Source organism: Argentina silus (assembly GCF_951799395.1).
Source record: "Argentina silus genome assembly, chromosome: 17".
Classification (NCBI taxonomy): domain Eukaryota; kingdom Metazoa; phylum Chordata; class Actinopteri; order Argentiniformes; family Argentinidae; genus Argentina; species Argentina silus.
In genome coordinates this window covers 9,891,022-9,911,881 of record NC_139671.1, presented here as the reverse complement: position 1 = coordinate 9,911,881, position 20,860 = coordinate 9,891,022, and the positions used below count along the sequence as shown (strand labels likewise).

The following is a 20,860-nucleotide window of genomic DNA, read 5'->3' as shown; positions in this document are numbered from 1 at the left end:
CCCTCATCAACACAATACTTGCATTTTTACACATGCAGCATAGCCTACTACGGTGAAAATAATTGCAGATAAAGGCCTACACTAAAACGTAGCCTACCTGGGAATTCTTTCAGACGTTTTTGTGTTCGGACAACACAACCAAACCTCTAAATGCAGGGAATGAGAAAGTTCGACACCACATCTGTTGGTATGCAGTGGTATGTTTTGACGATCCCAAAGCGCCACCCAGTGGGCAGAATTAGCTTAGCTCACCCACTGAGGTTTCGTCGCTCTACTCGTGGAGATAAGGGTGAGCTGCGCACTGGATGTGATTATCTCATAACGCGTGCTCGAGCGTCGAGGTGAAAACCAGTTCTCTCCCATAAGGCTGTCATAAGGCTCTGCGTCTGTGTCGAGGCTGTCAAGCGCGTTAACGGGCGCGCTGTCTATATTTCAGAATGGTCTGAATGGTCTGTATCTAATTACACTCTGTAAACTTAATGAGAGGACCCGTTTCAAACTATGGATGCTATTGTCTCATGGTATATCACCTCTCAAAAGGAAGCGATTTATACTTGGTAGTAACACACAGAAATCGGACACAGTAGGGTGACCCTACGGCAATACTATTTTTCTATCCTCAGAGCAGTTTACTATTGCAGAGAGCCCTGTCTCTCTGTGTATCCGGAATTATGAGACAATGCAGTAGAAAAGTGCTTCAGTGGTATGACTTCACCTTGTATACAGTTGTATTTCGCGCCGAGTATTTTCATCCCATTTGTGGTTTGTTTTGGTGGTGTTTTATTGTGCTCTGTGAATGGCTGACGAATCATATCAGAAAAAGCCTCTGTAGCTAGGAGCACTTTGACCCACGCGACGGAGTTTATTAGGATGCGGTGTGGACGGGGTGTAACCTGGATGGACGCAACCTGAGCAATCAAGTTGTCAGCAATACATTCTAATCAGCACACCTAAAGTGCTATGCATATTATTAACATGTACAACACTGACAGTACATTTTAATGTATGTATTAATGAATTGCTTGGATGTCTTGATGTTGACTTGGAGAGTTGAATTCAGGGACTTAATGGGGTGGTGGGGCTACTTAAAATATATTTCCCTGCTCAGAACACAAACTATGGGCATGAAAGGTGTTTCTTTATTGGGGTAAGATCAATTCATACTGGTCAGCATTACTTCAACAAATAGGAGGTCGGGCAGGCAGTCGGGTAGTCAGACAGGCAGAGATCGAGCAGGCAATCAGACAGGCAGGGTACTGGAGCTGGAAGCGTGGCACAAAGACAAAACCATGAATGGCAAACGATCCGGCGTTGACTAGCAGCAGGTGCAGGGCATATATAGTGGAGAATCGATTACTAGATTGCCGATAGGTGTGCTAGTCACCGCCGGCAGAGATCATGGAGGTGGAGTCATGACGCTTACCTTGTTGTTGACTTCTCTAAACTAAGTTTGTACCATTGCATGTCTGCCATATTAGTCTCATAACACACAAAACATACTGTATCAAACCCAGTAATAACAAAAATCCATCCAAGAAGACTTGTCACAGAAGTGTCAACAGCTGACAGTGTTGGCTACTGATGGCCCCTACTGAGTGACAGAATGCCTTTGACAGCTGTTGACAGCTTTCTGTCATTATGGATTCTGTGTGACAGAAGTTTCATTGTGTCTGTGGTGGAGGCTGAAGGCAAAGTGGTGCTGAAACGACTCTCACTGCTACTCACTTCAACAACAAAAACGTACTTCTGTCTTCTTCTTGAGAATGTACCTTCCTTTCATCCTGTAGAATTCTTCTCATTAGGATTTCATTGCAGAGATGAGAAGATGGAGGATTGTTTCCCTATATGACCTCTGTCTTTGGGAGTTTTGTTTGCAGTTTTTTATATTTGCAACTAAATATACACAGCAGCACACAGCAGGCTAAACTGTTCACAGTTTGGCCAGCAGATGTCAGAAGAATGCAGAACAACATGAAGAGGAGAGTGGTGTAGGCCTACTGTACATGATTCTGCTGAAGTATTGACTCAATCTTTTATCATTTCATCCTTAAACTTTATTTTGGGGGAATTAGCTGCAGTCCTTAAGGGTCACTGAGTATGTTGGTTTTCACCACATCTGTAATTTGGTATGAATTTGATACTGTAACTCTAACTTGTGGGAGTAAAAGGACTAGGAAAGGGTAAACTACCTTCCTTTGTGCCTGTTTAAATGCCCTTATTGTGACTTGTGAAAATGATCAATGGCAGCCCATACCATTTTACAGCATGATACTGAGGAAGGTAAATGTATGGCCTGGTTTTGTTTTTAGCTTAGTTGTTTTCATAGTAACATCCCACTTGTCATGCAGGTCACGCAGCACTACCAGGGGGCACACTGTGTCCAAAACGCAGAAAAACAGAAGAGAGAGGTCTCAGGGTGCTGAGCAAGGGCATCCTATATGTTAGAGGGCAATGGTTCCTTGGTCTATGGACAGAGGGCATTAAGAAGCACCTTGCTCCACCACTGCATGACATTGGAGCAATGTGCTTATTAATGCTCTCTGTGCAGATATATGACTAATCAAATAGACAGGAGGGAGAGAACATTTGGGCACATAAGCAGTGAAGCAGAATAATAACATCACGCCTGCGGTATGGATTCATATACAAGACAAGAGTCAGTCATTTAATGGCCTATTACACATTTGACATAACATTATTAACCACATATTGTGCTCAAGGTACTTGTTTGTGTTCTAATCAGGGAGTTGACCTTGAGAAGTTGGCCTTCGTCATTTTAGTATTACAGATTCTCTTTGGTTGTTGGATGATAAGAAAGTAAGGGAAAGCCTTCTTAGAGGATAGCTTGAGTGATTACCTGATTTGGTCAAGTGGTTGATTCTCCACATTGTCCAAGACATTGAGGAACTTCTTTCAAGTATGCCTATGTTCAACGTGACAACTAGGCATGGCTAATGTTCTTATATTTTCAAAGGGATGTGGTTTTCTCATCCATATCTCTCTCCCCCAGTTCCCAGAAAAACATAGACATTCTCTTAACATTTTAGAATATAAAAGGGTGATAAAGTAATATATCTGAAGCCTTTGATCACATCGTCCATCTGATGAAAATCAGGTTATTATAGTATGATCATATGATTATTTTTTACTTTTCAACCCATTATCATTTTAATTTTACATTCTAATCACATGGGTTGGGAGGAAAGATAAATATAGCTTTGTTGTTTGTTGTTCTTAAAGTATAAAGAAAAGAAGCTTTGCATTTCAAGACTCCCCTTATATTATAAGAAGAAGCTGCTGGTGGAGAGCTGAGAGCAAAATATCATTGTATGTTACCATCATATTAAATGTATGAAATCTGGTTAGGTTTACACACAAACATATTTAAAGTCTGTCTATGAGCCTGACCACAGAATTATATGAATTGTGGTATGATATCTGTGAGCCTGACTTCAAAAGCATATAGAAGTCACATTCCCATTCCTCATAGTGGAAGAAAGCACATGTTCAGGCTCTCATGCAGTGCTGATATTGATCAAAACATGACTGATACCAATTATTAAGGAACAGGCATTGCCATAATTGTGTGTTAAGGATAACCATTTTGGTGGAGCCAGTTTATGTTTGTGCCCGGTATATCTAATAGAGTGTGCTTTCTTTCATAATGATTTAATGAATTTGTAGTGGACATGGATCTGCCAGGCACATGTAGCCTCACAAATACATATCTTTAAATATTTTCTGGTACATGTTTGTCTCATCTGTACATTACCTTTTTCCAGAACTCTGCAGGCTCTTTTAGGTATTTTATTTTAGGTCACCCTGTTTTTGTGGCTAACTAGTGGTTTTCACCTTGCAGTGTAGCCTCTGTAGTTCTGCTGATATCAGATAGGGCTTCTGTGTAACTTTAGATCAAGATAATAGTACTACAATTTGACATAGTTAACTTTAGCCTAATTGTTTGGGGTAGCTTTGAGAACAAAGACATAGAGTACTAATCATGTGTCATATCATCAAAAATGATACAATTTAGTAATTCCTGCATGAAAACAAAGCAGGTGACATAAAATCCCAACGTCAGACAGACAGACAGATAGACAAACGCAAAGGAAAGGAGAGAATCAATAAAGTTTTGCCATTCAAACCTTGACAGTTTGACTTCCTGTTTACGTTTTTCATGTGACAACTGACATTTTTCTCGTTTCGAACAGGTCATCGGCCCACTAGAACGAAACTTGTGGAACAACTTAGCGAAAACTTGTGCCACGTCAGGATTTACCTGCTAATTGACATGACAGCTGTTTAGAGAAAAACGCACACGACTTTTGGCTGTTCTTGTATAGATTAGGCGAACACATTGTTCGCATCTTTTGGACATTTTAGTCGAAGGGAAACTCAAACGTTAGACGTTGCTCAACAGTAGGGAGATTTATTGCAACGAGTGAAATGGAGAACAAATACAATCTGAAGAGTCCAGGTAAGTCCATAACAGGACGCTTTTCTATCTGTATCAAGAGCCAAGAGAGGCTATATAACAGCTGGCTTGTCACGTAGCTAGCTAGCTACGCTAGCAAACACTAACAGCTAGATAGAAAGGATTTAGTAGCTAGCTAGCTAAATAATGCAGCATAGCCACCTGCTAATGCTATGCTGTACAGTAACAGTATGCAGTTCCTCATTCACTTCTGACTATAGCCTGGCTGGGGTCACTTGTGTCCGGGCCTTGTTGTGTACTATTTATTTAGCTGTGATCTACGACGACTCCAGCTTGCTTGCTTGTCATTGCCCGATTTGCAAGCCGCATTCGAAATTAGCATCGTAGCTAGTGGCAGAGGGCTCTCCATGCTAGTACTAGGAGATTAGCCGAAGTCGCTTGTACACATTTCAGATATACAAAAGCTTGTAAAGACGGCTTCGGCCAGGCTAGAGTCTTACACAGTACTATGACCTTCTTGTATTACACCTCCACACTGACAGATGTCACTCAACAGAAGTCATGGTAATGGTGGTATGTTCATGGAAACACCTTTTGTCCATTTTATAGTGTCATTTAGAAGGTACTTTGTAGGCTCAAGCAATGCAGCAGTGACGTTCCACGAGAGCACTGGCTGGTTGGTTTGCAAATCTGCTCTGACTAGAGAAACATAAACGATGGAGTAATAGGTCCTTCTTTTTTTGTAATATGATAAGCTAAGAGGCAGTGAACTAACTTCATTAAAGTCATATCAAAATCAAGGAGTAGGGTATCTCTCCTGTTCTAAATCTTGCAGACTGTGGCTTTTTAGTTATATTGTAGGTTAAGTAATATGATAAGTAATATTTGCATTTAAAAAGCAAGTTGTCCTAGTTGTTACTGCTGATACTGTTTGTAGATAGCAGTGGGCCCTGGTTATGCCACGTATAGAAACAGTGAATGCGTGTCATGCATTGCTGATGTTTATTCTGCTTCTGAATGGCTGGGTTGCTTCAAGGACGCACGCACACACACACACACACACACACAGGTGCACACTGCCGGAATGTCCCTCATGCAGAATTTCCCTCCTGCCTAACAGCTTCAGTGGTTTGGAACATCACTTTCGAGTCTCAGTCACAGTTCTTGGCTAACAAACAAACAAAACATGTTTTATTTGCCAATCAATCAATCAATAACTGTTTGGAATGTGGTATTTCTGCCAACACACCTGCAGAAATACACACACCCCCGAGACAACACAAGTACACACAGGGAGAACGGAGCTCTGGGCACAGGTTCAGCCATTTTTTGGCACCCTTGGAGTAGTTAGGGGTTAAGTGCCTTAAGATACCTTAGATATATGTTCCGTTTAGTAGTTTCACACATGCTCAAATTAAAGGCTGACAGTTTGATTTTGTTTACAATGCTTTCTGTGGTTTCTGTGTCAGATAATCTATATGATCTCTCTATTTGTGTTGATAAGCAAATTGCGAGTCTTTGGTATCACTTTTCGTATCACTTTTCCTCATAGCCTAGTTCTATTGTGAGAGAAAGGCCTAAGCTTTTCATTGTCTCTGGGACAGGGCCTGGCTTTACCTCCCAGCTTAGAGAGCTGAAAGCTGAGAACAGTAGTTGGAATCCACAGATAAATTAAATGGAAATGAAATTTGGTAGCAGGGCAGTCGGAAGTGAGCTGCAAGGATTCCATCATCCCTCTCTGTAGGCTACACCTACTGTGTGTTATGAGTTTTGCTTTGTTATGCAACCAACAGTGTCTCCCCTCTCAATGGACGAAACGTGAATCAAAAAATGTGTTATGTAAGACGATTTTCAGTACAGGATTATAATCCTATCCCCCAGGGCTACTGACCGAAACCCTGCACACCTCTGGAGTCAGGATGCCCATGTTGGAGCAGAGGCTTTCTTGTCACTGCCACTCATTTTTATTATATGAGAGGGAGCTAAAAGGGCTCCAAATATAAAACCCAACAGGGGTTCCTGCACTCCTGTCAAAGTGCATCCAGGCATTTCCAGTGACTTCGGCATGGAGGGGGACGGGCTGAGATGCAGAGGGCCTCCTCTGTCGCCACTGGCCTCCTTGTCTGTCTCTTCTTGAGACAGTCACTGCACTGTCATCTTTCATAGGTAGACAAGTACTTCACACATGCACAGCTCTACTTAAATGCTCACCAAATTTCCAAGTAATGACCCATGATGAAATTGATTGTACACAGAAGAGCAAGCAATTTATCCAGCAAAGAAACTGTACTGCAGTAGCCTTCATTACGTTTCAATGTAACTATTTTATCAGTATTAATGAAAAGTGTGTGAGCCAAACAACTACAGAAATTATGAATTATGACTGCAAAACCATTCTTTAAGGTCAAAGGTGTTGGAAAGTCCTCAGATTTGTGTCCTATAATAAAGTATTAAGCTAGGCTATGCTTAACCAATGACGTCCAGAAGAATCCCATCATGGCAGGCACAGTGTTTTATGATGGATGGCTGAGTAGTTTACACAAGGGTTTATACTAGATGTCTGGGGATGAGTCTGAGAACAGCATTTCTCCTTTCTCTCCTTCCTCAGAGAAACATGGGTGAGCATACCAGGCCAAAAGACAAGCCGATTCGACCACCCACGTGAAAGAAGCGAGGATATATATATTTTTTTTTTTCCCTCTCCCCACAACCATGGAAATCCAAATGTTTTTCAAGCCTGCTATATCGCTTTCAGCTGGAGCCAGCTTTTAATCCCCAAACCAAATGAATTGGACTTGAGGACGTGTGGTTCTTGGAGTGCTCAGTTGCGCTCCCGGTTAGATCCAGCTCTAGACTGGCTGTGCGCGCATGGCCCAAAAAACACTACTCCTCCTTACATAACCTTCCTTTAATTACTTTATAGCCCGACATAACGAGTACGCACCAAACTTGCATAACAAGTACGCACCAAACTTTTGAGGGGAAGGAATTTACAGTACAAATAGTATAGGCTAAGCCTGACCTAGATATGTTGTCATAGGCTATGATGAGAGATGCGATACACTTCATTTGTATAAGGGTAGGAGTCTAAAGAATCCATACCTAAATACATGAATCCTGCAACTTTAACAGCTTACATAAGGGAAAGGGTAGCTTTAGATATGAAATGATAATTTAGCGACAACCTTGATGGAAAGAGTTTTGCGCCTGAATTTGCTTGTGCCTTACATGTACTGTAGCCTCCATACTGCAGCAGGCTGTCACATCATCAACACCACAGATGCGAAGAGGAGCCCACACAGGCTGACCTCCACTATACTGGAGGAATTATCTGAAGGGGACGTCATCTTTAAGCCAACATCCGATTTTAATCAAATTGTAGTTAAACATAACATTTATTTAGATTTTGACTCATCGTCACCCCACAGTCAAACGTAGATGTTTGTTGTGAAAAGCTTACAGAATAAATCTGCCAGCTGCTAAGAGAACTGCTGTTGGAGTCTACAGGGGAGACCCCATATTACCCAAAAACATCTGGAACAGGTTCCTGATGACAGCTGCCACGGCCTGGGGATCAGGCCCGTGACTGGAGGGCTTAGTGGCACAGGCTGTGTCTGAGCTGCCATTGGCCATGCGATCAAAGCTGGAGCTGATACCCTCAACCCTGTAATCAGACTTGGTGAGACACGGAGCTGACACTCCAAGTGGCTCTACCCCCTGTGTGCTTGCTTCTGTCTGATAGTGTATCTCACCACAGTCACACTTATTCCCACCTCTCAACCGCAGTGGATTCCCAAGTGGGAGCTCTGACAGCCAGTGCACAGCAGGATGGAGATAGTAGGCATCAACTCAAACAGGGCCTTAAACATGAAGAGTTTTTGCCACACACCGTGGACTCCCACTTTTTTTATTTTTAGACTCGGAAAAACACAAACAGTTTTCTGATCATAATCACACTCCAGGGATTTTCTGTACACATCGTCCTCCTTCTCATGCAAAGCTGCAGTGTGTGAATGCCTCGTCTGTTACTGCTGGGGGAAGCAGAGCCTGGCTCTGCAGGCTGGTGTGCAGGCATGCCGGGGAGTCATGCCCTAGTTCGGACAGTGCTAACTCAGAGGGGCTGTCATGGCAGCTTACGCCATGCATCTCCCTCGCTGTCACCCCCGGTCCAGGGATTCTATGGGTCGAATGCAGTAGGGCTGAGGTTGCACACACACAGTCACACACACTTTCTCTCTCTCTCTCCTCTCTCTCCTCTCTCTCTCTTTCTCTCATACAAAATCCTTTGGCTTTAACATGAGGGGACAACCAAATACAATTCAACAGAAATGGATTGATATTTCCTTTGTAAAGTGGTTAAAGTTAAGATTACCCTAACTTGAAAGGGTAATCAATCATTTAAATTCCACTGCAGTTCTCTCTGGAAGGAGAGGCCTAACATTTCTAGATAATGTAATTTTCAAAGCTATGTCAAATAGACTTGCTTTTTTAATGTTTATAGATTATAGATGGCCAGAAACTTTAGATCACGGAGCAGGGTGCTCCTACGCAAAATCATTGTGTGATTCCTGAAATGTGTGGAGAGACATAGGCCATGTCAGAATGTTCATACCGTGACCGATTTAGTAGGCTTTTTGCATTATGCAAAATGTACTAAAATAGAATATGCATAAAATGCCATATTCCTCATTTAACATTCATGCTTCGAAATTATTCTAAAATCCTTCTTGCACACAAAATGTTAAATGTCTGTACACAACAATAGTGTGATTCATCAAACATGCATATGACTGCCATAAGCACGGCGGTGAGAAATCAAGGTTGATAAAGACCACGTTCTAAATCTCCATGCTGGTGCACGGTCGTGGCTATTTGCATTTGGAGACTCAGCCAATCCACCATATGGTGTAACATCCCTTTAAGACTCATTCATCCCACCTGTCTTTAAAACTAAGCCATTTGTCAGATTCTGTTCTGGTTTCTCTCTCCTCTCTTACAGTTCTTTCGATGGTGCTGTGTCATTTGATTTCACAAGTGCCTTTCTTTGGGGAAATTGGATCAATGGCTTAGAGAAATATGCGCACATATTTAGCTACAATTACATCCTAGAGGTGATTGTTATGACATGCTTTAAAGTAAATTCTCAATTTGCTTTATGTCGCTCCATTATAATAGATTGTAATTTAAATTTAAGGCGGGAAGTGACGAGATGTGAATGAAACATTTCCACATTTTATCTCAGTTTTAATATCACACAAACATGCAGTAATGATTTATGAATGTACAATAATATAACAAATTAATGAAATACTGTTATAATAACCTTTTTACATACCGGTTCCTAAGGTATAGAATGAATTCTTCAAAACTTAAAGTAAATTAACTATGAGTTGTTTGTTTCACATTTGAAACAAGTTGGGTTATTTCACTTGTTCCTTGTTTGTGTTTGACAAACAATTGCCTCATTCCACATTCCATTTTGCATTGTTGCATATACATGGTCTTGCCTGAGGCTGGATCAGATGGAGCATGAGCGACGTGTCGCACTCTTTTTGTTTTACTGCCTGCCTGGCCTTCTCCTCTGTTTGCAGACACGCACGGCTCCTGTTAGTCCCCCCCACTCCAGAGCTCATTTCACAGGCCCCCTTCTACTCTCACCACCATAGCTGTCTGTTCTCTATTGGATTTCAAACCAATTCCGTTTGTCTGAAGACCTCTTAGTTCCACTTTCCTTTTTCAATTTACTTTCCAATTTCAGTTCCATCTCACTGGCTTTTTTAATAGACTGGTGAATAACCGTAACAACTCAGTAACAGAACAGTACAAACAAATTTTGACCTTGCTTTCTGACAACCCGACTGAAACTTTGGAGCACTGACTGCAGTGAACATAATGTTTGCGCAGTGTTCTAACGCTGTTGAGTGGCCTATGACCTTGAATAGGATGATAGGTCTGAGAAGATAGGAGCCACTAGCCTGTCTTGGAGTGGCATGCTGTATGTGATTATGATGTCCTGATTCCTCCCCATTAGTCTGCCCAGCAGCAGATGTGTATGGCTGGTGGTAGTCATTACGTCAAGGAGTGCTAGTCCTTTACGGTTAGGGCAGTGAGTAAACAGCTGCTTTAGCCTAAAGGGACTGGACCACCCCCTCCTTTACCCAGATTAACACTGCAGGCCAAGCGTCATCGTGTGGCTCTGTCCCATGTCACAGGGGGTTATTACAGGCAGATGTTTCCTGCTCTGGATTCTGAACGCATGTCATGTGTCTGTGCAGCTCTTAGCACTGCTATGGGTAGTAACTGACCCTTTACAGCTTTTTAAAGCTGGTTTACTTAATTTACCCTTTAATCCTAGTTACCAATTCAGATGCAGGAAGCTTTTTTTATAACAAAGGCAGTCAGGCTTGGAGGCAAGGTGCAACACCATATGTGGTGTTGCACCTTGCCTCCAAGCCTGACTGCCTTTGTTATAAAAAAAGCTTCCTTTGGATACAGACTTAATTTTTCAGTAAATCATCGCAGGGGTTTTTCAGACTTGATTCAAAGAGCTACAGTTGCGTTGACATGTAAATGCACACCTGTCTTAAAACAGGATGTAGGCTATTGTCAGTACTAGTAACAGGAAACCAGGCCTCGCCCATCCAGGCTTGCATCAGTACTTGTGCCAGACAGTGTACAGTGTGACAGGGTTACAGTGGTGGTGCAGGTAGCCAAGTGTTTGGAGCTCAGTTCTCTGCATGCACTGTCTGTCTGTCAGGGTTAGCCTCACCTTAGCCTGATCTGAATTGCTTTTTCAGCCCTGTGTATCTCAAATCACAAGTCAAGCCCACTGAAACTGCTGTAGATGGAAATGTAGGGGGACAGGGGGGAAATACTGGGACCCCACCTGCCAGTGGAGGTGAACTACAAGCTCAGAGGATGTCGACTGGGATACGTGTGAGAGAGGATGTTCAACCATTTTACCTGGGGCAGTAACCGTGATGTATGTTTGTTTATTCCTAGCTGTGAAGAGGCTGATGAAGGAGGCAGCTGAACTGAGGGACCCCACGGAGCACTACCATGCCCAGCCACTGGAGGTGAGTGACATCCAGAGATCCAAAACACAGAGAGTCCACCACCCTACACGTCCCTGTCCTATTCCTTTTCAGAGAGAGGGAAGTTCTCTGGCTCTGTCCCTTTTGGCATGTGTTGAAATATCGGTATCCTCACATGACATGTGTACCTACAGGATAATCTCTTTGAGTGGCACTTCTCCGTTCGCGGACCACCTGACTCGGATTTCGACGGTGGGGTTTACCATGGCAGGATTGTCCTTCCTCCAGAATACCCCATGAAGCCCCCCAGCATCATCCTCCTCACAGTAAGACACACACACACACACACACACACACACACACACACACACACACACAGACTTATGAAGACATTCCCCTTCAGTCATATCCAATTAAGTGCTCAATGAAGTAATGATGAAAGGCAGCAAGTCAAATGATCAAAGGTTGGAAGTAAGACAGCTTGCCATAACCAAGAGCGATTTCTGGTTGCATCATACAGAATGACTATTGTCAGAACAAAGTCGCGGCTGTCATTGCACTGTCACAGAGGATTTGAATGGTTTTCTGGGAATAAGTGGGAATGCTTTTGTTTTTTTCATATTGCACTAGCTTAATAATAACCTGCACCGATGACAGCCTGATGAAAGCTAGTGGAACAGAATGATTGTGACAGAACACTTTTTTTTTTCATGTCCAGTGATTTTATTTGTTTTCTCTCTGCTAGCAGGTTTTCACTTCTTTGAAGGCTCTCTCTTTCTTCCCCTTAACATACCTGCAACCACCACCCCCACCCCCTCCTCACTCACTGTACTGTTACATTGTTGCTCGTTAGCCTGTTTGTCACAGCCGCCGATATGCCTCTTTTTCAGCCGAATGGAAGATTTGAAATTGGGAAGAAGATCTGTCTGAGCATCTCTGGCCACCACCCGGAGACCTGGCAGCCATCCTGGAGCAGTAGGTATCCCTGTAGCCAGGCCCCATCTGCAGCTGGCAGACACGCACTCAGTTCCCTGCACTGTCCTTGTTCACCTAGCTCCTCCAGCTGCCAGTACTACTGCTCCACACTCACTGCCTGCCTGGCAGGAACCAACAGGAACAACCGAGGGATTAAGACTTTTCATTGGAATATAAATGAAGCAGATATGCAAATGTTTTTCGTTCAGGCGTTTTGGTGTTCTAGGTCGTTCTATACATTCTCTTTCAGTCGACTCAGTTCAACCCGGGACATGCGCTCAATACGGGACATGCGCTCTGTGTATCTATTCGGTGAAACCCTAATCAAGCACGCCTGATTCTGATGGCTGAGGACGCTTGCATTCACGTATCTCTGCCTAGTGCCCAGCCTATAAAGGCTCATACGTAGTGCACTCATTTATTCTTTCCTTTTTTTACTTGCTGACTGTCTGAAGCTTACTGTAGTGCATTCTCTTCGCTAGCTTGCAACCTAACTGTTCTACTGAGAATCCCCAATGATTCTCTTGGGGTGTTAGGTTGTCTACTACCTGAAGCCTATGGTTTCAGCTCGACATTCAATGAAGAACCCGATAGAATTGGTAAGGCAATTTCAGGAGTTTTCACAAGAAGGTCGATAGCTAGCTTGGTGTTCACAATTCCACGGATTCGACTTCTGACACGGAGTGCAGGGACATCCTCGATGGACCCGTCAACCCGGCTGGGCTCTTTTGGAGTTGCCTTGGATGACTTGAAGTCCAGGGTTGAATTGAGGATGAAGGATAAGGAGGTAATAACCTCCGTCCTCCCCCTCAAGGACAAGCCTAGGACGGAGAATAGCTCATCTCCTTCAGAGAACCTAGGCTACATACGTAACCCCTATTTCTTTCCTCCCAAATTTAAAGTGTTGAAATTGGAAAAGAGTGAAAAGAAGACTTTATACCGCAGAATAAACACAGTCAACAATGTCACTGGAAATTGAGATTTGGGCACACGCGTTTATTCACTCATAAAAAGTTCTTTGTTGGCATCAGGCAGCACTCTATTTTTGTACCACCAGTCTGATATTGGTATTCTTTTCTGGCCTCATTTCAGGTACTGTCGTTAATCCATCCTATTTCTGAGTCACATTTCTACCCAATCAAAAAGCAAGAGTTACAAAAATGTAATCACAGAGAATTCAATGGGAGAATACAGATCTCCCGCAGTGCGTTTATTTCCATTACTTTAGAGTATTTTGTATTACCAAAAAAAAGCTTAGCCCACACTAAATGTTTTAGAATTAATAACAGAATTTAATCATGTGGACAAACAGGCTATGATAACCCCCCTCCTCACATAACAGACCATGGCCCAGAGATTTGAGAGCCCGTGCTGTGTTTCTGGTATTATCTTATCTTACCCAGAATGTCTTCACTCTGTGGGGGAAAACGCTGGATAATAAGATTTAGAGGGATCGAAATGTCACGGATGGGCCAGATGCATTGATTCTTAGCTTATGTTTGTTTTGCAGCTCCATGTCTGCGCAGCCTACAGTGCGGGATATACCTACGTGATTTTGTGTGTGGAGCAATAACTCCGATGTTCCTTCTCTGAAGGAACTGTGTAGACTTTCTGTTTTCAGTCTCAAACCATTGTCTTGTGAAATGTGTATTTTATTTGATGCTCTTTCTCACCTTTTAAAAGGTTTTTATGCAAATCGTCCATGAATCTTGAGCTGTTGATCCAGATGGCTCACCGGTGCACTAAGGTGGAATAAAACATTTAAAACATAACCAGTCATATCATTGACATGCACAGACCCCTAACCATATGCAAAAAGTGTCCCATGTCAGCTTGGGGATAGCTGAGGGGAGTCTCACACATGTCCTCAGAGAGGCTCTGTAAATCCAGGCTTACGCAGGGAAAACAAAGCATTACTCCCGCTTATGTAACATCGTTGCTGAACTTGACAGAATGTGCCGTGTTTCATGTGATTTAGCCATCTCCCATTATCCAGTGCTGTGAGACAGGTTGAGATTTATTTTGTCTGTCTCATATTTGTCTCTCATATTTGTATGTTTCTCTCTTGCTTATTTCTCTTTCAGTAAGAACTGCACTAATAGCTATAATAGGATTCATGCCAACCAAGGGAGAGGGTGCAATAGGATCCCTTGATTACACTCCAGAGGAGAGGAGAGCCCTGGCCAAAAAGTAAGATTTAGTACATCAAAGCCCTCAAATGTTTACTCTCTTTACAGTGCATTTAATGTGAGGGATGGATCAGCCATGACTGATGTAAGTGAGGGAATCCATTATTTCGGGTGAAACACAGTGTCTGTTGTGGTGTTGTCGTCTGGTGGGGTGAAATGTCTGTTTGCTTGTTTGTCAGATTTGTAACCTTACATGTGTAGCTTAGCACTAGCGTGAACTAGCTGTGTATATACTGCATTTCGTTGTCTCTGTACTTGTACTCTGCACAATGACAATAAAGTTGAATCTAATCTAATCTAATCTAATACAAGAACGTAGGTTGACAGCAGGGGGATTCATTGAACGAGCTCAAGACCAGACTATGCAAGCATGTAATGTAATGTAATTAACACCTGGACCACAGTGAATGTGCCCTCTACAACAAAGATTACAAGTAAATTCAAGGCGACAGTGTTGGACTTTACAATCTGACAGTGTCACTGGCACCAGAGGAATGGGACTCTGGCTGCCACATGTTTGGGCATGTTTGTTCTTTTATTTTCACATTGTTAGGCCTCCAACAAGTCCAGCTGACTGACTATTCAATTAACACATGAAGATGGGGTCTTTAACGACTGGCTGTTTCATTAACACATGTAGATGAGATGTGACAGAGGAACATATCCCCCCATCTATAAATACATGGCTGCTTATCTCCCTGATGAAAGGGCTGTTTTCACAAAGGCTGTGGCTGAGACAGCACTTCGCTTTGATTCTCATCTCCTGTCTCTGTGCCCCTGGTAATTGTGATAGCTGTCAGTCAATAAGGCCCCCCCAGCACACAAGCACATAATACATATTTTCGTAGTTTGTGCTTAGTTTTTCAGACAGAAAAGTAAACTGACAAAGAAGTTTGCTGGCTGCTGTAATGACAAAAGTTTTGCACATGATGTGCAGAATCTTGATTCCCTTTCTGTCTATTAAAGCGTGATATTGGATCAGAAAGAGGTTTCAAGAACAGCAACTCTGTGAATTTTTTCATGTTATTTTTAGTATCACAGTATTTCCCTCCTAGCCACAATGTGTGTTGTCTTCAAGTAATGAGGTTCAATTGTCATCTTTCTGCATATGGAATCTGAGTCAAACCAAATAAAAAAAAAAGAGTTTGTACGATTCTCTGCGTTTGACTGTTGTCATCAGAGCTCCAATCAAAGAAGTCCCAACAGCCAGAAATGTGAGTGACAGCCAGTGTATCTCTGCATGGTGCCTGCCAGGGACGATCTAGATTGGCTCTCTTAGCTTCTATGGTACTCTGACATCCTGTCTGGAGGCTCAGGAGAACATCAGCCACCCGTCACCATACGCTACATGCCAGATAAGCACAGACTCTGGAACCTGTCAGATCTCCAACTTGGCTCAACTCTAAACCATGGCCGTATAACTAGAAAAAGGCATTAACTCTTATCACTTAATGCCTCCAAATGCACACAATTCCATCCAGGCCTCCTTTGGCTTGGTGAAACTGTTATAAGTCAATCTTTTGCCCTCATTTGTATGTTGTGTGCCATCTTTTCCCAACCCAGCTTTTCAGATCATTTTATAGGCCCCCTCTAAATAGTTTTTCCACAAAAAAATACAATGGAAAACCATTTTGACCCATTCTGTTGGCTATTTCGGATGTATCTGCCATCGCCTTTTGCTGCTTTGATCCACCTCCATCCTGATAACTGATCGATTTTGACTGGTTCATGGAGTGACAGCAGACAGACTGAAAAGGTGCTCACACGGTGGTAGGCAGGTGAGCTCGAGGCAGGTGGCGAAGGCAGTGGCAGGGCAGTCATATGAGCACAGTCACAGTGGGGCAGCAGATCGAGTATACACACAGGCAGGCAAGGCCAGCGAATGGACGAACACACACACACACAACACAGGACATATGGTATTACATGGAAGATAAACGTTTTTTTTAGGGGGGGGGGGGTCCTAATGTCTCACTAACATGTGGTCCCTTGTCCTGCTGCCCCTCTGACAGATCGCAGGACTTCTGCTGTGAGACATGTGCCAGTTCCATGCGCTCCGCCCTCATGGCCCTGTCCCCCAACAGCAATCCCAGCCCAGAGGACCATGAAGCCAAAGAGCTCGCCCAGCAGATCAACTTCAAGGTACTGTACGCCTGCTAACCTGGATTCTACACCCCCAACCTTTGGTGTTTATTTCCATTCAAAGTCAAGGGATTTTACTTCTGAAGCTTTGTGAGCATGTCAGGACGGAATGAAAATTGCGTTTCCATGTCTTAACCCATTTGTTTCCTGAAGCAGTCTCAGCAAAAAGAACAGGACCTTGCACCCAAGGAATATTTGCTCATTGTTCTGACAAGCGCCAGAGTACATTGTGGGTGACAGCAGTTTCCTGTGTGTCGTTCCCCTGCAGGCAGAGAGCACATCTATGCAGGCCAGTGAGAGTGCCGGGGCAGAGAGTGAGCCCCCCACAGACACCCCAGGAGAGAGCTCCAACCTGGGGGGACAGGAGGACTCTGAGGAGGCCCAGACTGAGCAGGTGAGATGAAACACCATCACACTGTGCCTGTAAAGCAACCCCCCCCCCAATCCACACCCACTTAAAGAGCTATATCTGTCTCAAATGTGGGTAGAGAAACTGGAATTCGCTATGCTGGAGAATTTTTTATTTTTTTATTTTATTTTTTTTACTGTGGAGGAGTGTCCTTGCCAGATACTGTAGTTGGCATGGTTGCACATGATGACGCTGCCCTTGTGGTAGACGTCCCAAGGTCTCTTTTCTCCAGTGTTATTCCAGAGCCATCAAATTAAAAACCCATTAAAAAGTTTATAATGAGAGATATGGAGCTGAGCAGCAGGGGGGTTCCTGTGCTCCAGAGGGGAAGATAAAAAGGAGAATATGGCACTGTTGTTACGCCGTAAATTATCCCTCATCTCTGTTAGTGCTTTATGTAATGGGTGGCCGGCTGCATCACCCACTCTCACGCAGCTTGTTACGCAGCGCTTTTTAAATCGTGTGTAACGGCTTTGGAGGTAATCGTACTGTATGATGACGGTGCAGCACATTGATTCTTGCTCTACAGGTTCTACTGTGCACCAGCCACTCAATCAATGGAGTCATGCTGTTATTCATCAGTACCTAATGATAGTTTTGGACAAATTTAACATTTGCCGTGTTGGAGTGTTTGTTTACCGTGTTAGATTATATGCTAAATAAGTTGTCGTTGTTTAGAATTGATTGAGATGCCAGTTGCTACACATAAGACTGAATAACAAGAGAGGAGGGTGTACAAAGATTGGACGGGATTAGGCTCTACTGAACTGAACTGAAGTGGGCAAGAGAGGAGGAAAGCCAGAAAAGGACTTTACCATCTGCTGCTGGAGTAACAAGGGACCGACGTAACCTCACCCCGGGATATGAGGACAGCGTTATCCCACACACGCACACAAACTGGGAATATCATGGCTTTGCTCTTCTTGTATCCAACTGACTAGGGAGATATGCAGAACTTTTGGTTCATTGTTTACTGCTTCCCTGCTCTCTCCCAATGTCTCTGCATGACAGTCCCACCCTCCAGCCATTCCCTAATTAGGTGGAATGTGCTGTAGTCTGTGTAAAACCTGAGCTCTACCATATTGCTCACGGTTTAGTCATCACCCTGAAGTCTGCTTTAAATGTAGTGCCCTTTTTCTGTTAAGAGAGCTAAGTTTAGCCTCTGTAGTAATGGTAAACTGTAGAGTTGGTATGCCTGCATTTCATACAGACAGGAGGACAGGAAAAGTTATTTACAAATCTTAGCTGCTCATAAATTAGACACACTTTTTGCTGTGAACACCATGAAAACAAAACAAGTCTCTGATGGTGGATAAAACAGATGGGCTTCAAGAAAGATAGCCCTTAGCTCTGTGTGTCTGTGTGCATTGGTCCGCTCTGTGATTCTTTTTTGGTCCACTCTGATTCCCCATGTCCTCTGCTCCCTGCAGGCAGAGGCAGCTCCAGCTGCCAGTGAAGAGGAAGCATGTCCCCCAGCCCCCAGCAGCCGCTCCCTAAGCCCCCGCCAGCGCCGGGCCCAGCAGCACAGCCAGCAGGGCCAGAGAGAGCCCCCCAGCAGGCCCACCTTCCCTGCCTTCCCCGTCGCTGCTCACCCCCCACAGGACAACAGCCACACGGGTTCCGTTGTGCTCATCGTGGTACTCACCCTTGCTCTGGCTGCACTCATCTTCCGCAGGGTCTATCTGGCCAATGTGTACAAGTTTGACTACGAGCTGTGACAACTCTAAAGAACCCTCAAGTCAACCACCCCTCCTACCACCTGACACCCTAGCTGGCAATGAACAGACATTTATTCGCTTACATGTCAGCCTAGAGCCCTGGAAACTATGGACAGCTCCCCCGCTGTTCATGGAGGTAGTCGCTGGTCTTGGTGACATTTTCTCCCAGTACGTCTAGAGGGCTTAGTTTACAATAAGGGTTACTTGCATTCCTGAGGAGGACAGGGTTGACTCATCACAACACCCCCAGGGTGGCTTTTATTACTTTGAATTTACTCTTGCGTGTACTGCATTTTTAAGTAAAGAGAGTTTTGTGTCCAACCTCTCCAAGAACAGAGACTCAGTATCTCTATCCTTTTAATTTGTCAGGCAGATGTTTATCATAGGGACTGCTGCTTGCTCTCAATATTGTGTATGACGTAACATAACATGTAATTGAATGAAGGATATTCAATTGTATCCAAAAATAGCATAGAGAAATTGCACACTTGAATGACCACATCTCACCTTAGGTAGAAATATTGATTTGTTTTGTCATTGTCCAAATTGGAACAAATGACACGTTTCCCACCGCCAGGTTCGTTCTTGAATTAAATTAAGTTGTATTTTGTTTGTCTCAAAGTAATTCTTGATTGTGCAAACTAAAGCAATATGTATTTGCAGATTATAGGTCATCCATTTCTGCTCAACTTTCATGTTATTGGGATTTCTGATATTCAATTCTATGGATTTTTCCTTCAGCAGTGGAGGTTTTAGTATACAGTGTCAAATTCATAGCAAATGAATTGTGTCACTGATTAAATGCTGCCTAACATGTTTACTGAAGTACAAAGGCAGCGAAAGGAATGGGCATTAAACCATTGTCTACACAGAAGCTCTTAAAAGGGAGATGATCATAAACTGCACATAAAGTCCTACCTTTGAGTTAGATTAGCATTATCAGCATTAGCGTTATTTCAAGATGAATCAGGGGCGAATGTGAAGCAATTTAAGTGTTGTGGGCACATTTACTTAAAAAAAACTGAATGAATCCATTAAAGCATTATTGAGTCTCACGCTGTCACTACGTTAACATACATGTATCTATATGCACCTCTTCAGTTACTGTGCCCCAACCGTACTTATAGAGTTGTATAATGGACAATAAATAACTTGGACATGAATATTGTTACTTTCTTCAATTTAATGTGTCGCAGTCAATCACTCAGGTTACAATATTTCATTATATATATATATATATATACACACACATATATACACACACACATTATATACAGTGCATTCGGAAAGTATTCAGACCCCTTCACTTTTTCCACATTTGGTTATGTTACAGCCTCTAAAATAAAAAACTGAAATATCACATTATCATACATAGGTATTCAGACCCTTTACTCAGTACTTTGTTGAAGCACCTTTGGCAGCGATTACAGCCTCAAGTCTTCTTGGGTATGACACTACAAGCTTGGCACACCTGTATTTGGGGAGTTTCTCCCATTCTTCTCTGCAGATCCTCTCAAGCTCTGTCAGGTTGGATGGGGAGCGTCGGTGCACAGCTATTTTCAGGCCTCTCCAGAGATGTTCGATCAGGTTCAAGTCTGGGCTCTGGCTGGGCCACTCACGGGCATTCAGAGACTTGTCCCGAAGCCACTCCTGCGTTGTCTTGGCTGTGTGCTTAGGGTCATTGTCCTGTTGGAAGGTGAACCTTCACCCCAGTCTGAGGTCCTGAGCTCTCTGGAGCAGGTTTTCATCAAGGATCTCTCTGTACTTTGCTCCGTTCATCTTTCCCTCGATCCTGACTAGTCTCCCAGTCCCTGCCGTTGAAAAACATCCCCACAGCATGATGCTGCCACCACCATGCTTCACTGTAGGGATGGTATTGGCCAGGTGATGAGCGGCGCCTGGTTTCCTCCAGACATGCCGCTTGGCATTCAGGCCAAAGAGTTCAATCTCGGTTTCAT

General features: G+C 43.4%; 1 protein-coding gene across 1 annotated transcript; it reads left to right on the top strand.

The window, feature by feature from the left end:
- Nucleotides 1–4,212: 4,212 nt before the first annotated feature.
- On the top strand, nucleotides 4,213–20,059 carry ube2j1 (ubiquitin-conjugating enzyme E2, J1). The gene is made up of 8 exons (XM_083689088.1): nucleotides 4,213–4,477; nucleotides 11,438–11,511; nucleotides 11,664–11,795; nucleotides 12,360–12,444; nucleotides 14,529–14,634; nucleotides 16,646–16,775; nucleotides 17,044–17,169; nucleotides 18,615–20,059. Exons 1-8 carry the CDS (start codon nucleotides 4,447–4,449, stop codon nucleotides 18,900–18,902), a joined length of 972 nt encoding a protein of 323 aa, XP_083545214.1. The 5' UTR covers nucleotides 4,213–4,446; the 3' UTR covers nucleotides 18,903–20,059.
- The last annotated feature ends 801 nt before the right edge of the window (nucleotides 20,060–20,860 follow it).